General features: G+C 52.7%; 1 protein-coding gene across 1 annotated transcript in view; it reads right to left on the bottom strand.

The window, feature by feature from the left end:
* The window catches only part of SLC29A3 (solute carrier family 29 member 3), a 44,342-nt gene that overhangs the window by 5,767 nt on the left and 22,134 nt on the right, over nt 1-16,441 (bottom strand). The window contains exons 3-5 of the mRNA XM_028514007.2: nt 13,031-13,113; nt 7,681-7,907; nt 3,141-3,303 (exon numbers count right to left, since the gene is read on the bottom strand). Of these exons, the coding sequence (XP_028369808.1) occupies nt 3,141-3,303; nt 7,681-7,907; nt 13,031-13,113 (473 nt within the window). The remainder of the gene's footprint in view (nt 1-3,140; nt 3,304-7,680; nt 7,908-13,030; nt 13,114-16,441) is intronic.

The following is a 16,441-nucleotide window of genomic DNA, read 5'->3' on the forward strand; positions in this document are numbered from 1 at the left end:
TTGTGCAACAGTATAACTCCTAAATATATAACTAATATATAAACACTCACATAACTGCACAAATACATTCATAACCATTATACATGAATGGATACATATAATTGTCCAACGAACGTTGTGTGGCCACCCTTTCACACGGGGCACGGGGCTCTACGTCTCTGTTGCATTGCTGCCTAGTATTTCACTGAAGGAACACACACTCCAGCTGCTCCCTCCCGGTGCACATGTGGGATCAGCTCCGGTTTGTCTCTACTGCAAATAAAGGCACAGTGAGCATCCCTACACTTAAACCCTGGCAGGCACATAGTCGTATTTCAGGAGGCAGATTTCTAGGAGAGTGATGCCTGGATCAGAGAGTGGCTACCTTTTGCCCTGGCTGATATGGCTCAGTTGTTTGGAGTGTCATCTAGTAAACCAAAAGGTCATGGGTTCGAGTCCCAGTCAGGAAACACGCCTGGATTGGGGGTTTGGTCTCCACTCAGGGTGGGTATGAGAGGCAATCGATAGATGTTTCTCTCTCTCCCTTTCTTTCTACCTCCCTTCCCCTCCCTCTAAAATCAGTAGGCTCATCCTCGGGTAAGGACTTTTAAAAAAAAAGTTTGTACCTTTAAAATTTTTATTGATATTGATGACTTATTCTCCAAACAGGTAGGACTAATATATCTCTACTCTGTTTAACCCACCCACCCTACCCTTTTAATCTCTATGAGAGCAGCTATTTATTTCTTTTAAAAAGCTGATGACAATTTATAATTGCTGTGTTAGTTTGCTGGCTTATCTTCTGTCTCCTTTAATAGAAGACAATTCCCTAGGACAAGAACCACATTTGGCTCTTTCCAGCTAAATCTTCAGGCACAGAATAGCCTTCAAAACGTAATTTTTGAAAGAACCAGTAAGCCTATGAAAGTGTCTTTTTCCCATGTCCTCCATACTGAATATTATCAATCTTTTCAATTTCTGCCACTCTGATCAAAGAAAAGACATGGGTCATATTGCCTTGCTGTGTGACCTTGTCTGAGTCACTGAACCTCTCTGGGCCTCAGGTGTCTGAAACCAGGAGACACGGGCTAACTGTTTTAAGATACTGCAAACAGAAGGCTTGGCATGGGCATGGGAGACCAGCAGCTTGGTGATGGCTGGGCTCTGACTTCAGTCCCTCTTTACCTCCCCACATGACCTCACTCCAGGTATTCTTTTGGGGCCTCAGTTTCCTCCTCTGTAAAATCAGGGGTTCTGCAGCCATGAGCTTTTGAGAACCCTATCAGTCCTAAAGATAGCAAGTGGGTTGGTGGGAGGATTTCTTCCCAGAACCACATTGCCACGTGATGCTGAGCAGGGTGCTTTGCACTCGAACGCTGCTCTGTTTCACAATCACTCTTAGGGAAAGAAATATTCTTACTTCTCCCTCTCCTCAGTGGCAGGCCCTTGCCTTAAGTCTGCTCTGAGGAAGATCCAAGTTCCTCTGGTTGAAGCTCTTCCTCATAAGTTCTTCCAAATCCAACTGTCTTGTCTCATCCAACCAAGGCCACCAGCTCCCGGCGCTGCATAAGGCCCAGTTCCCAATTCCCCCTGGGTGGTGGGGCAGCCCAGCCCTCTTGGTACAACACCCGTGGGCTCCCTTTTAATCCTCACCTGAGGACTGAGGACACTGTCATTGATTTTAGGGGGGTGGGGGTGGGAGAGACAGACAGACAGACATCAATGTGAGAGAGAAGCATTGATTGGTTGCCTGCTGTACACACCCAACTGGGGATCGAACGCTCAACCTTTTGGTGTATGAGACAGTGTTCCAACTATCTTTTATTTATTTCTTTTATTTTTAGACAGAGGGGAATAGAAGGAGAAAGAGAGGGAGAGAAACATCCATGTGTGGTTGCCTCTCGAATGCCCCCTACTGGGGACCTGGCCTGCAACTCAGGCATGTGCCTTGACTGGGAATCAAACTGGCAACCCTCGGGTTTATAGCCTGCGCTCAATCCACTGAGCTACACCAGCCAGGTCTCCAACTATCCCTTTTAAGGAAGATTTAGTCTGAGTAGCCCCAGGAGCACAGCTCCCTCTAAAGCTCCATCCTCAGCTGACTTGCTATAAAACCAAAAGTCTTGACCAAAGTGTTAATCAGCAAAGAAACAGAAGCCTCTATGGGACAGCACAGCTCTGGGTGTTCGCTCTCTTGCATGCTTAGCTGGGAAGGATTTTGGCCTGTTCAAGTGAGACTGAAATCCAGGGTGACCAGCTGTTCCAGTTTGCCTGAGACGGTCCTGGTTTTAGCACTGAAAGCCCCTCATCCCAAGAGCACCTTCAGCCCCAGGCAGACAGGCAAGGCTGGCTACCCCACCACAAACAGACCCATGCAGACCACTTGGAAAACAGGATGGGGGAACAGCGGAAGGTGTGGCAGGAACCTTCTGCCTTCTGTTCAGTCAGTGGCTCAAAAAATTTCATCAGCAGTGATGAAGTGCCAGGTAGTGTATGGGGTGCTGGTGGGGACAGTGAGCCAGCCAGAACCTAGAATCCACAGGGACATCATTGTGAAGCACAACTGGGCAATTTCCAATGGTGGCCTTGAAGGATCAGAGGGGACGGGCAAGCTCACCGGTCTGTAGCCCCCTGGGGGTCACAGTGTCAAGTTGCTCCGGCCCCCTCTATCTTCCTGGGGCCACTGAGGCCAGCCTGGGTTATAACAATCCTCAAACTGCCCTTGTAGAATTGGGGTTCAGGTGGTTAGCAAGGTGACTCTCTCACATGGACAGGAAGAGTGGATGATGAGATGAGGACAAACCCTCGAAGTCACAAGCCAGAGCTACGACGTGATGTAGCGGAGAGAGTGCAGCTCCAGAAACAGCTCTGGGTTCAAATGCCTGTCTGCAGCTCACAACGTGAGCAACCTGAGCATGTCTGTTAACCCTCCAAAGCCTCAGTTTCCTCATCTGTAAAGTGGACAAACACAGTGACAATAAATTGAGCAACTACTACGAGGCCAGCACAGCTTGAGGCACCAGGACACAGCAGTGAGCAAACCTACACAATTTCTGCCTGCAGGGAGCTCACACCCCAGTGGGGGTATTACAATGCCAGTAAATGATAAAAAGCTACAACCACAGAAAAGAAGGTCCTGCGAGCTAGGGGCGGGGCCTCACCTGGCGTACTCCAGCCGAGGCAGCAGCAGGTAGAGCCCGATGCAGAGGCCCAGGAAGATGTCCGCAGTCAGAAAGAAGGCCAGCGTACTCTTCGTCACATCATTGGACAGCGCCAGGTCCACCAGGGAGGCCACGGCACTGATGGTGCCGCCCATGGCTCCTCCTGCAGAGGACACAGGACACAAAGGAAAGGTGTGGCGGGGCGGGGCGGGGGGGTCCATCTTCCCTGCATCTCAGGTCTGCCTCCTCTATGCTCAAGGTTAACAGAACCAAAAGAAAGCTTCTCCCTTGTGAGAAGAGCGCTGCTGTTCTCAGAGAGTCCTGGACCCTCGGCAGACAGGGAGGGCTTCTGCAGCCCCGAGTGCTCTGACTGACAGGGTGTCGGCTCCCATGGCCTTGGCCCGGGATCTCTCTGACAGGCTTGCCACACAATTGAGGTGGCAATTGACCTCCAAGGTTTTGCCTGTTTTCTGGTTTCACTTCTGATCCTTGACCCTCCATCTCTCCTTATTGCCCCGCTGGTGAGGTCAGACATCTTATATTCGGGGCAGGACATCTCAGAGAACTCCTCTTCAGCTCACACCATCACCCGCCAAACTGGGGAAGAGGCGCAGGGCGTGTCTCAGCACTGGCTCCACAGCTGCCTCCGAGCCAGGCCAGCCGGTCTGGGCCGTCCTCACCGGCCACAGGCCGCTGTGCCGCCCACCCATGCACTCACGGAACTCACCTCATGCCCCGCAGCCACTGCGGCACCGTACATGTGTGAGCACATGGGTGTATGCACACGCATGTTCACATACATCCTATCACACACAAGGACATACCCTCACTCGCACACTTCATCACGTGTACATATACTCACACACACACTGTAATATCCATATGCCCATGTACACACAGTAACACACATTCCCAGTCATATATATACTCACATACACTGTCACACTCTTACACACGCTCGCACTTACTCACATGCAACTGTTGCACCACCGGAATGTTCTCTCTTGCCAGGCTTTGACCTGGGACCCAGGTGGCCATGTGGCACCCCACCTTTCACTGCTACCTAGCTCAGGACGCAGCAAAACCTAGTGGACCCAGGGGCCCAGGACCCAAACTGATGTACGTCTGCCCCTAGACTCTGCCCCTTGCTCACTGTGCCCTGGCTGCTAACGTGACATTCTGGAGCCACAGCCTGCTCCTCTGACATGGGGGTAAGAGCATCTGCCTTACCTGGCTGCTCTGCGGACTGAGTGACAGGGCGTCTGGAAAGGGCCCGGCACAGAGCGGACTTTCAACAAACTCCAGCTGTCCCCTTTGCCACAGCCATGCAGCTGTTTGGGGGAGAAGGAAGTGTCCTCCTTTTCTGCTGAACCCTCCCAACCGTGGGTGATGGACTTCTGCTGGCCCAGAGCCAGCGGTCAGCTGACTGTTTACTTATCCCTCCCTGCCTCTGTTTATTTGCCTGGAGAAGGTGCTAAATGCTCGTCCTGTGGTCCATGAGGCCGTAGTGAGGGAGAAGTGGGACAATGAATAGAAAAAGCGCTGAACAAAGACACAACCATTAGCATCAGCAGAGTCAGTCAGGGCCTGGTGACTAAGTTGGATTCACTGGCTGAATGAATGAATTTCGATTCTCAAGGAAGCAAGAAGCGCTGACTGCAGACAGCAAGCAGCAGACTGCTCCGTTTCACTGGGCAGCTCGGACCAGCACCCCGCTGTGCCGAAAGGGAGAGGCAGGGCAGCTCTGGCCCTCGTCCCCGTGCTGCCCATGGTCGCTGCCTCCCTGGCACTCTGCCTGGCACCTCCGAGGCTCCTCAGAGAGCAGCCCACGGCACTGGTGGATGATCCCAGCCTCCTCAAAAGGAGCTCTGTGAACCACAGGCTGGGATTTGAAGGGAGGCAAAGAAATACCAGTCAGCATAGTGACTGAGAGCACAGACACAAGAACCAGAACATCTGAGTCCGATCCTGGCTCCACCACTTCTGGCTGTGTGGTCTTCGGCGAGTCACTTAACCTCTCTGTGCGCCCGTTTCCTCATCTTTAAAATGGGGATGTTAACAAGACCCACCTCTTAGGGTTGTTATAAGGATTAAAGGATTACTACATGTGAAGTGCTCAGAAGAGCACCTGGCACAGAGAAGGAGCAAACAAATCCTCTCAGATTCTCAATGAGGTGTTTGGCTATTTCTGTCCTTCCTACATCAAAGCAGCAACAACAGGGTAAACCCTTTGCCAAGAGGCTGCCAACTTCTGAGAAGCTGTAATCCGCACCTCGGCATTTTGTAAGAACTGGGGTTAAACTCAGTAAGATGTTCGCCGCCTGCCCGAGGAAGAGATCTAACATCACTGCCTATTGATTTTCCTCCCTCTCTTCCCAACTTGTAGAGAATTTACAATATTATCATCAACAACAAACCAGGCCTCGGGGAGCTCATCCTTCATGACTCCCTACTTTTATCTCATCAGTTATGGAAATACATGCAAATGAGGGGGTTAAAAAAACACCAGCACAAAACGAATGAATTGTTCCTCAGATACCAACACAGGCGGAATTCACAGATGGGCTCCCTCCTCTGGACGAAACACGTGGGCTGGGGAGGTGGCTCTGGGGCCCCTGGGAGAGTGGACACCTGGGACTCTCCGGGGTGACAGGTCCCCTGTGGGGCTACACACAGTAATGACGGTGGCCCAGGGCCCAGGGTAATTAACATAGAAGTCTGAGTACTAGATTTTAACACTTTCAAAAATGGACTTTCTGAACAGTTTAGGGAGTGTCCCCTTTGTCTAGAAGATTCGCGGGTGGCCAAGTGAACTTGAAAGACCCCTTGCCAACATAAAAGGGTGTGTTTGGTCACTGGCCCTGACAGGTAATGAACAAGGCTGACATAGCCCTGGAAAACATATCTCCCAGCAGGACGGAGGGAGATGTGGGGACCAGGGCTTCTCTCTGAGACGGGGTGACAGGAGGGATTGAAGCCAGCACGTGGTGGCCCCTGCCTTCAGCCTCGGCATGTGCTTCTCGAGGCACTGCTAGGGATACACGGACTGTACGCCAGAAACTTAGCAGCCGGTCCATTCTTATTGTTTTTTTTTTTTTTTTAGGCCCAAGGGTTTCCCAGAATAGAGCCAGAAGCCTAATCCTGTATCAAAAATGGCAACTAGATTTGAGGCCACAACTAAGTCTGCTGCATTGACAGTAACTGTGTCCAGTGTCCAGTGCTGTGTTGAGAAGGATTTAGAGGCTCAGGAGGACAGCTACAGACTGATCAGTGATGTCTGGCAGTGGTGTGGGAGTGGGGAGGGGACACAGAGCTGTCAAGGTGTTTGTCATGTTGGCCACACGCTACCTGGCATTATTCCTTATGGGCACACAGCGGACGCTCTGTGAAATTCTTCTCAAGGGAGCACGTGCTCGCAGCACCCCTTCGCCCAGCGGGGACGTGCGGAAGTGCCGAACGGAGCGGCTGAGGCCCCAGTAGTGCTTTAAGGGGTGGTGGTCCCTTGAGAACGCACAGATTCTCACTGACCCAGCTCTTTTTCATCTCGTTGGAACATCTCGGTGAGAGAATGGAACTGATAAGGGCTAAACAACAGGTTTAGGATCAGCACCAAAATTTCAGCTAAAGGGCTTGGCCCAAGTCACGCACTGGCACCCCCGCAGAGTGCCCAAGTTCAGGGCCATGGGACTTTATTCACTAGGCTGGCAGCTCCTGAGAGGCTGAGTCTTGGTCATTGAATCCCCGGCACATAGCAGGTCTTCTATAAAATCAGAAGGAAGAAGACAGAAGAGAGGAAGGAAGGAGAAAGGACGGGGGGAAAGGTAAGAATAGAAAAATACAGCAAAGGGGAATGGGGAGGGAACGGGGGAGAGGAGGGAAAGAAAGAAAGGAATGTAGCTTCAGGAAGTGGACAGACTATGTTTTCCAAAGTGGGCTGCACTCTGTCCTCCCTCCCACCCGCTCCTGACAGTGTAAGGTTCATCATGCTCAGCTCCCACTGAGACAATGTGGGTCTGCGTTCTCTTAAGTCCTGATGGGCTTATGGCTATGGTGGAAGTGACCCTACATGATAAATCATAAAAGGAAATAACACTCTGCCTGGGTCTCTCGTGACCCAGACTATGCCACGGGGAAGCCCGGGCAGCCGTGGTGGGGTCCAGGTAGAGAGAAACCCTGGCCCCAGCCCCAGCCCTGGCTGAATGTCCAGCCAACGGCCAGCACCATCATGCAGGCCAGGCGAGCGTGCCGTCTTGGAAGCAGTCCCCCAGCCCCAGTCGAGCTGCATCAGTTGATGCCTCACAGAGCAGAGGAGCGCTGTCCCTACCAACTGTGGCCCAAATCGCAGATGTGTGAGCAGAAGAAACAACTGTTATTTTTCTAAGCCACTAAGTTCTGGGGCACTTCGTTACACAATAATAGATCTGAAAACACACCTACTGCTCATCTCCTTTTCTGGAAAGGCAGTCACATGCTCACCTCTGGCTCCATCATGGGTCACCTGGGGGACTAACCTGGTCGGCTGTCTGGCCCCGGCTCTCACCTGATATCAGCGCCTGGGAGTTCCTCATAGGGAAGGAGCCAGTCATGCCGAAGACGCTGCTATTGAAGACGGTGGAGGAGCCACTGAGGATGGCCATGCAGGCGATGGTGACAGCAAAGAAGCTGCGTGTCCAGGAGGAGGTGTCCACCTTCACCAGCGCGGTCATCACCACGAAGATGGCCAGCATGACAGTGAGTGAGGCCAGCACACGGACATGAATCGGAACTCTGGGAGAGGATGCCAGAAGCGGTTAGAAACCCCCGGGGGCTCCCTGCCAGGCCCAGTTGGTGAACTGGGAAGCAGGGGAGCTCGGCGACTGGGGCTGTCCACCAGCCGGGAGGCCTGGGTCTGAGTCCTGCCCTTTCCAGCTCACTAGCTGTGTGGCCTTGGGCAAGTGGCTCAGTTGCTCTAGCTCTGGTTTCCGGACAACGGGGGAGAATGGGTCTACCTGCAGGAGCAGGGTCTCTGCAGGGGCGTGTGCAGAGTGCAGAGAGCAGGTCTGGCTCAGGGCAGATGCTCGGCAGATACTGCTTCCTTTGGTCTCGCTGTGAGGTTCGGGACGGAACACAAGGGCTCTCGAGGCCAGCCCTGGCTCCTCCTGCCACAGGGCTGAGCTCCTGCTGGTTTTGTCTAGCATTTAATAGAGCAACCGCCCACTGGGCTTCCATCCCACAAAACTTAGAAGTGTGGAGAGAAAGAAGAAAAACAGCATCACCATCACTGTCACCACAGCGAACACTCAGTACTTAACTTGTGCTAGGTACTCTCCTAAGTGTTTTCTATATGCCAATGTATGGAACTCGCATACCAGCTCTACAGATAGGTAGTCTTACCTATCCCACATGTACAGATAAGGAAACAGGTCAGAGAAGCTAAGGAGCTTGCTCAAGATCATTTGGCTGTGAACCCACGAGGTCTGGCTGCAGACTGTGCTCTCAGAACGACACTCCAGTGCCTCCCCTGGAACACAGGACATAAGGAGGTCCAGACAAGTGGCCAGGATGGAAGGCTTCTCCTATGACGGTTCCCGCTGTCAAGGGCAGCAGCTGATGCCAAGCTTGTGCGGCTCAGGACCAGCCCTTTGCCCCATCTCCCACTCCAAACGTAAGCCCCACACTGCCCCTGCCCCAGCCTGCCCAGACGCTGCCCTTCAGCAGGAAGCAGGGGAGGCTGACTCTCAGAGAAACTGCATTTTTATTCTGGGGAGAGAGAACATCACCTAAAGAGGCTTTTTCATTCATCAGATTAGACTAAGCTTTAAACCGGATTGGAAGTTAATTTTCCCTCTAACCAGAGGGTGAGGGCTGGGAGAAAAGCCAAATTAGTTATACATGATTTTTTTTATATAAAATAGAAATACTTGAAAGGTAGAAGAAAAGTATGTGCATAAATAGGTGTGAAATGATGAACATGGAAAGCAAGAAAGGATTTTTTTTCAAAGTAGTTTTGTGACCCCAGGCTAACTTGAGTTTCCTTCTGATCCAACTGAAGGGAGCAGGCGCTGCCTCTGCTTTGCAAGGAGCAGAAGGAAGCCCTAGGAAATGAGGGGTACATGGTTCAAAGTTGTGGCGTAAATTGGTGGGGAGCTGGGACTAGAACACAGGTCTGCAGAACCCCAGCTCCAGCAGATCCTGGAAGCAGGCCTTACTTTTAACTTTCCAGGTAAAGAATGAGAAAATCCTTTTTGGGTCTCTATTGTCACCAAGAGTGCCAACAAACCCAAAGAGGCACATCAGGGTTTCCAGCTGGGGAGCTGCACGCTCAGGGTGCCCTGCCATGTGCCCTCCCTCTTACTAGGAAGCAGGCTGCAAGTGACATGTAATTAACACCTCCTAAGAGGAAACTTCAGCCAATGCCCAGGAAGGGGGTGGATAAACCCCTGACTGCCTACTGTCCCTGAGCACGCTCTAGCGCCCAGAGTTTCCCTGGCAGGCCAAACTTTGTCACCCTCTGGGGGAGCTGGCTTAATGAGGTCTTCTTCACTGACTGCCTTCCCTGCCTGGTCTCCCTTCCCCACTCTTCTACCCTCACCTCCCAAATCAACTACTTTTAAATAGGATCCTCGTTCCAGGGCCTGTTTCTGGGGAACCCCACACTGAGATACATCTTCCCAGGGTCTGCAGGGGTCTAGGCCTGGGCAGCAGCTGTGGGCAGCCAGGTGGAGCACCTGTACCCGCAGGGGCCCAGAGCATCTATGTAAGTACACACCAGGCATCCTGGAGCCCGCCGGTCAGGGTCAGGCCTTACCTCAGATGCTCACGGAGATTCTACACACTCACCTCTGCCCCCAGTCACCCACCCTCTCCCAGCAGCTGGAGCTGCCCCGTCCACCCCCAAAATAAGAGCCAGCAGGGACACTGAGCCCGAGTCAGGGGACTGAAGCCCTGCCCAGCTCTGCCACCAACTCATTGTGTAACTCTAAGCCAACAGTCAACCCTTCCAGGCCGTGTCCTCATCTCAAAAGAGAAGAGGCTAGGTAAGATAACATTCAGGTCCTTTCCAGATGATGATTCTAAATCTGAAGAAATTCAAGTGAAGAGAGAGGCTGGGGACAAATACCCAAAGGATTTAACAGTTCCTTGGAGCAAAAAGAAGGAATACAACAGACTGAGGTGTGAGGAGCTACACAGCACAGGGCCCCCAGGGCTGGCACGGGGCCTGGCAGGCATCTGGTAAACACCTGTTGGAGATACAGATTGACAAGCAAGGGTGTCAGCAGTAAAGGGAGGCTTTCACCCTGAGCCTGAACCTCCCATGGCTCTGCCTCTTGGCCCCGCAGCCTGGCAAGGAGACAGCTGTGAGCACCTGCAGTGTGGCCAGCCAGCCCTGGGAAAAGCTTCTGCCTTTAACCACCTCCTCACAGATGCTGCAGGAAAAGTCCATCTCAGGAATTCCGCCGGCCTCACAAGAGCTTTCCTGTGCCTGTCACCACTTAAACAGGACAGTTGCTTTGGAGAGAGCTGGGGAACTTCTCATCCAGCACCCAAGGGTGGGGAGTGGAGGGAGGAGTAAGGGATGAGGAGGTCAATGCCATGTTTAAAAATCAATGCAAACCACCTTTGCCTCTGCTTCTTCCCTAAGTCCCCTCACCTGCACGGGTCTCCTCCTGGCCTGCTAATTACCAGCTACCTAACCCATTCTCCTCCAAGCCTTGTCCATAAGCCCCAGGCCCTCGGGGATCTCACCTGGAGCTATTTTCAATGTTCTTAAAGCTGGAAGACGTGTGCTTGCTTGCTCAAGCCTGCCCCACATGCAGTAATAGGAGCTTGCTGGCTTCACTCTGTTTCTCCCACCCTGGGCGGGGGAAGTGGCCCAGGGGGTGACACTGCTGGGATTTTAGGGAAAGTCTTGACAAGTGTCCTGTGGGGGGGGGCAGGGCAGAGGGCTCTCCTCTGGGACAGCAGGAAGGCCTTAGGAAGGCCAGCAGGTGAGATGACTGCTCCGGCCCCTGGACCCTGGGGCAGGTCTCGGTGACATGACATCCTTGGAGAGAATGGCCAGCTGTACCAAGGCCACCAGCTCCCTGCCACCCCTTGCTTGTGAGGGCTCAGGACCCCAGGGAACTGATTTCTTCACAAGTCTCCTAAATGTAAATCCTCCTCATAAGTATTTATGATGCTGCACATTGAACATAATAAAACACTTGGCGATTATGAATGAGCTGGTCAGAGCCAGCGAGGGTTCTCCAGGAGGTAAGAAAAGGAGACATTTCAATCTCACACACTAAATCAAAAACAGTTTAGCCTCAAACCATCTTTCCAGAGGCTCAGGAACTTCCCACGTTGCCTCACTCCTCTCTTATAGCCAGGGGAGGGCAAGGGCAGGCCCAGGGCAGGCTGGACACTTCTGGAGCGTGCCTGAAAGGCTGAGCCCTCAGAGCCAGCCCTCTGCCCAAGTTGCAGGAAGAGGGTGGCAGCTGCCTGGGTGGCCCAGGGTCCCCAGCGCAGACAGATCCAGGCCTTTCTAACTACTTCCTTCCTTCCAGGAGCTTGAAGCCAGGAAACCTGGGCAACTAGAAGGCAGGGGACCCCAGGTTCCAAGTACAGATGTGAGGGAGCACTTGTTCTTCAGCCACAGTATGAAAAGTCCTACTACATGCAGGAGACTACAGGGAGAGGGGAGGGAAGGGGTCCCCGAGGAGGCCCAGCAGCTCCAGTCCCAGTGGTCTGCAACCACAGCAGAGACACCACATCAGAGCTGTCAACCGAGCCTGCTGACACCCACAGCCATGAGAGATACTAATTACGGTTATCGTTTGAGCTGCTATGCTTTGGGACGATTTTTATACAACAACAGACAACTGGACTAGCCCCACAGCATACTATGTTTGGAAAGACAGGTCTATGCAGGCTTAGGACACATGAAGCACGTGTGCTGCCCTCTCTTCTCCCACACTCAGAGCAGACATCACTAATCCATCACAGCACACTCCCCAAGGCCAGACTTGCCTTAGATTCCTGTTCAACCAGAAATCTAGACAATCAGCACAAACTGAGCAAAGTGAGATAAAACAGACCTGTCATTAGAGATCTAAGGTTTCAGGAGGCTGTGCCCAAGTTCAGGCTTCTAAATTACCACACAGCCACTGTTTTCACCTAGCGGTAGCTAGGGGAAATGCAGGCAAAGTACCTAAGGCCGTTGCCCTTGCAAACCTAAGCTGAGAATGGATGGCAACAGCCACCGGGTGGAATCTGAGGACCATGCTAGTTTGCCCGGCTGTCTCCTAAATCATTCCTCCTCCCATGTGCACTTAGATGGAGGCTCCCTCCCAGCCCTTCACTAACAGAGTGTTAGGAGTTCCCCGAGGATCCTTTTGTGAGCAGCCCACACACAGGCTGGTGTTATTGGCTGAGCACTGAGCAAGGCTGGCAGCCTCTTCCCACACAGCCAGAGCGGGACTTAAGGGATGCCAGCTACGCAGTTCGAACTGCTCTCAGGAATGCTTGGAAGAGCAGCTTCCACAAGACTTGCTTCCCAGCCCCGCCTTACCCTCCAGGCGGTGTCCCTGGGCTGCAGGGCTCACAGCCCAGGCTGCAGTTGACAGACAGGCTCTCTCCAGAGGAAGAGGGATGAAGACCCATTTCCCCACGTGCCTCCTGCTGGCTGCTGATGCTAGGTCACAGCCTGTGGCAGGAAAGTGAAAGTCCAGCTTTCTGATGGGGCATTCCATTGGCAGGGGCCCAGGTCGCTGATGTGACTTCTCAGTCTCCACGGAGGAATCTGAGCCACTTGCCTCCGACTTCAGTGGCCACCCTTTGAGCAGGCAGAGAAGCAGCAGCCACAGACAAGAGGGAAGTGGGAGAGGCTGGAAATGAAGGCGGAGCTTGAGGGAGGGAGGAACATGGCCTACCTGTTGACAAGCAGGAAGTTCGCCACGAGGCACAGCACGGAGGGCACGGTGGAAGCGATGGAAAGGTAGCTCTCAAAGTAATTCTGTAAGCACAGAAGTGAGGAGGCCGCTGAGGTTACTCAGGATGGAGGCAAGGGACCCCACCAGAGCTTAGCGACGGGGCTCCTCTTGGTGGGGCTTCTCCCTGTTGTCTTCAGATTCCTCTGAGTGATGGGTAGGTCCACCCTGAGATGGCACAGTCCTGCCCCATCGCCATCCTAGGACCACTCAGCACAGACACCAAGACAAGCTGTGCTAAGTACCAGGGTCATAAAGGGAAAACCACAATCTCTGCCCTCAGAGAGGCCCCCGTGCCCTGCAGCCTATAATCCCACCTACTCCACTTCTCCCACAGCAGACGAGCCGTGGGACGGGACTCAGTGCCTGTCTACAGAGAGAAACTTTGCCCGGTCGGCCTGCTTAGCCCACTGTCAAATCTCAGAGTTACCCAAACAGGCTTTGGTCTGACTCAAGCACATTCTCACATTCTTGCAAACAAGTGAGGCTCTTAGAAACATGCCAGGTCCTGGTACCTGCAGGACCACTTTGTCCTGACTCCGGATGAGCTCCTTCCACAGAGCTGCTGCTGAACATCAGCGCCACTGGGGCAGCGGCTCCTAGGCTGGCCAAAGCGAGGTGACGGGGCGTTTCCTGGAAGCAGCTCAGGGGCATCACAGACAAAGAGTAAGTGAGCCCGCAGACGAGATAAAGAACTGTTGATCATAACGTGCTGGAACTCACAGCCAAAGAAGCTATGTAGCAACTGTGTAGCAACTGTAGGAGTGTGTTTTTCAGAACGCAGGGAACTGTCTGCTTGTAAGGGTAGATTTTACAGTGTGCACATCGCCCCTCGGTATCCTGTCTAAACACAGTGGAACACTGGGCGGGGCTGCCAGGGCCCGGCTCTGCTGTTGTGCGTGGAAGTGCGAACCTCAGGTCGGCAGCGGTGGCTCGGAGCGGTGACAGTGTGCACACGTACTAAGCATTTACTCTGTGCCACATACAAGGGCTTTATATGAATTATACTCTTTATCCTAAAAAAAAAAGCTGTGAGCATTCTACTATGGAAAACTTACAAAACTGAACTTACCTGAGGAGACACCTTGAGTAACAAATGTGCCAAGTGCAAAAACAACGTGTGTGAAACACTGGCCGACGTGCAAGGAGCTCTGGCAACTGCAAGGCTCACCACACAGCAGCGACTTGCAAGCGAGCAGTGTGCTGCAGGCTTTTTAAGGCATGCGGCACCTGACTCTTCAGTCGGGGCACTGACCTCTTTTCCCCTAGGTTGTCAAATTTAAAAAAATGACAATAGCCACACAACAACAACCATCCAGTGTGAATGAGTCAAAATCATATCTGTTTTTTTTTTTGGTCAGATCAGCAAAAATATATTTTTTGGCGAACTGAAGAATTTCAGTAACCAGTCTGCGTGTACCGGAAGGTGAAAAGGCTGCCGGCCGCTGCTGTGGGGGCAGCCCGCGCCTCCTGCCCACCGAGAGTGGGGCGAGACACTGGGGATGCAGGACACAGTGCAAAGGTTTCCTAACATCTCAAAACACCACAGGAAGAGACGTTAGCATTCTGTGTTTTTGTTTTTGTTTTTGTTTTCCAAATCAGAAGGAGGAGCAGTGAGTTCTAGGGAATTCCAGGTGGGGGATGGGAACAAGGGGGACTGAGCACTTGGAAGAATGGGAATGGGTGTGGGTTTGGGAAAAGGCCCCAGAGGTAGGATTTGAGTCAGACCTTGAAACGGAAGACCTCAAATCTCTCCTTTCGGGGAGTCTGACTGCAACGTGGAGGCCCAGAAAGAAAGGCGTCATAACAGGCTCCTCCAGTGGGAAGCACAGACGGTGTCACGGTCCCTTTTTAAGCCTGCAGAGTGCTTTAGGTCTTTGGAACCTGCACCCCGAATGTAAGGTCCTGGCAGCCTTGCAATTAAAATGCTAATCACAGCTCAGGTGGTCCATCAACCATGAGCCACGGAAATGGCCTTCCTCCTGGCTGGTGCCACCTCATTGTTCCCGCCCCAGTGGGCTCGATAGAGCCGGGACTGGTCTGAGGCACTCAGTCAATTACATCCTGACACAGTGGCTGGGCCTACGTGAGGCCTGGCAGGCAGGCGCCAAACAAGAGAAACAGAAAAAGGCCCCAAGGAACAGATGGCTGCAGGTGGGGGCCCAGACTGCCCCAATCCAAACCCCCAGTGCGGTGCCCTTTGCTCAGTGGCTGCTTATTCCGGGCAAGTCCACGCAGGACCATCACACAGAATGCAGCACCTCCGTCTTTGTTTTTTTGAGAGGGCTCAGGTTCTCTGAGGGTGTAGGAATGGGATTTCCTAGGTAATTGAATGTTCTGGCTTGTTGATACTGAAACAGAAAATTGTTCTTTTAATGTTGGAAAGGCTAGGACTCCCTTTCTGTTGACTGAGCCCATTTCTCTGCTTAACAAAGAGCACTCGGGGGTGGGGGAGCAGGGGAGGGGATGCGGGGGGGGGGGGGGGGGGCAGGCAGAGTGAACTTGACCCTGGGCCATCTTCCCACTGGGACAGATGGGGGCTGCAGATGGCGATGCAGGGTGACTCAGCACATCCCATGGAACCTTTTTCTTAAACCTGATTCCTGATATAAACATGTGGTGGGTTTGTTTTTTTTACTTGCTGCTTTTACTTATAAACGAATTTCTAGAGAAATGAGATGTGCTGGGCAGACTCTTAAGGTGGGTGGTCCCATGACCCCAGCCTCCTGTGCTCACGCCCTGGTATGAGTCTGGGGGGACCTGGGACTCGGTTCTAACCAAGAGAACACAGCAAAGCTGACAGGCACCCGCAGCGACATCTCTGGGATTGTGTTCCATGAGGCGGAGCAACACCTCGCTGGGATCTTTTTTCCTTCTGTGACGGCTTGAAGGAGGCAAGTGGCTTTGCTGGGGAGACCCGTGTAGCAAGGACTGCGCGTGACCCCTAGTTGCTGAGAGCTCTCAGCCCATGACTGCAAGGAAGTGGCTTCTGCCAGCAGCCCAGGTCAGCATGCAAGTGGTCCCTTCCCAGTTGGGTCTCCAGTGAGATGGCAGCTGTGTCCGCCCCTTGATGGCTGTGACATGAGACCCTGAGCCAAGGACCCAGTAAGCTGCATGCAGATGCCTGGCCTACCGAGACTGTGAGATAAGAAATGCGTGTTCCTTTAAGCCACTAAATCTGAAGTATTTGTTAAGTAGCAATCAATTCTTAATTAACAGAGGTGTCAGACAGCTGAGTTCCTACTAGCCAGGGTTTCACTGAAATTAAAGCCTTCCTGCTGCAATTTAAATTCAGTTCCTCAACAAAAACAGGGACAACGCATCACGATCCCTTATTCAACCTCCTACCACACA

Source organism: Phyllostomus discolor, chromosome 5 (genome assembly GCF_004126475.2).
Source record: "Phyllostomus discolor isolate MPI-MPIP mPhyDis1 chromosome 5, mPhyDis1.pri.v3, whole genome shotgun sequence".
Taxonomy (NCBI): domain Eukaryota; kingdom Metazoa; phylum Chordata; class Mammalia; order Chiroptera; family Phyllostomidae; genus Phyllostomus; species Phyllostomus discolor.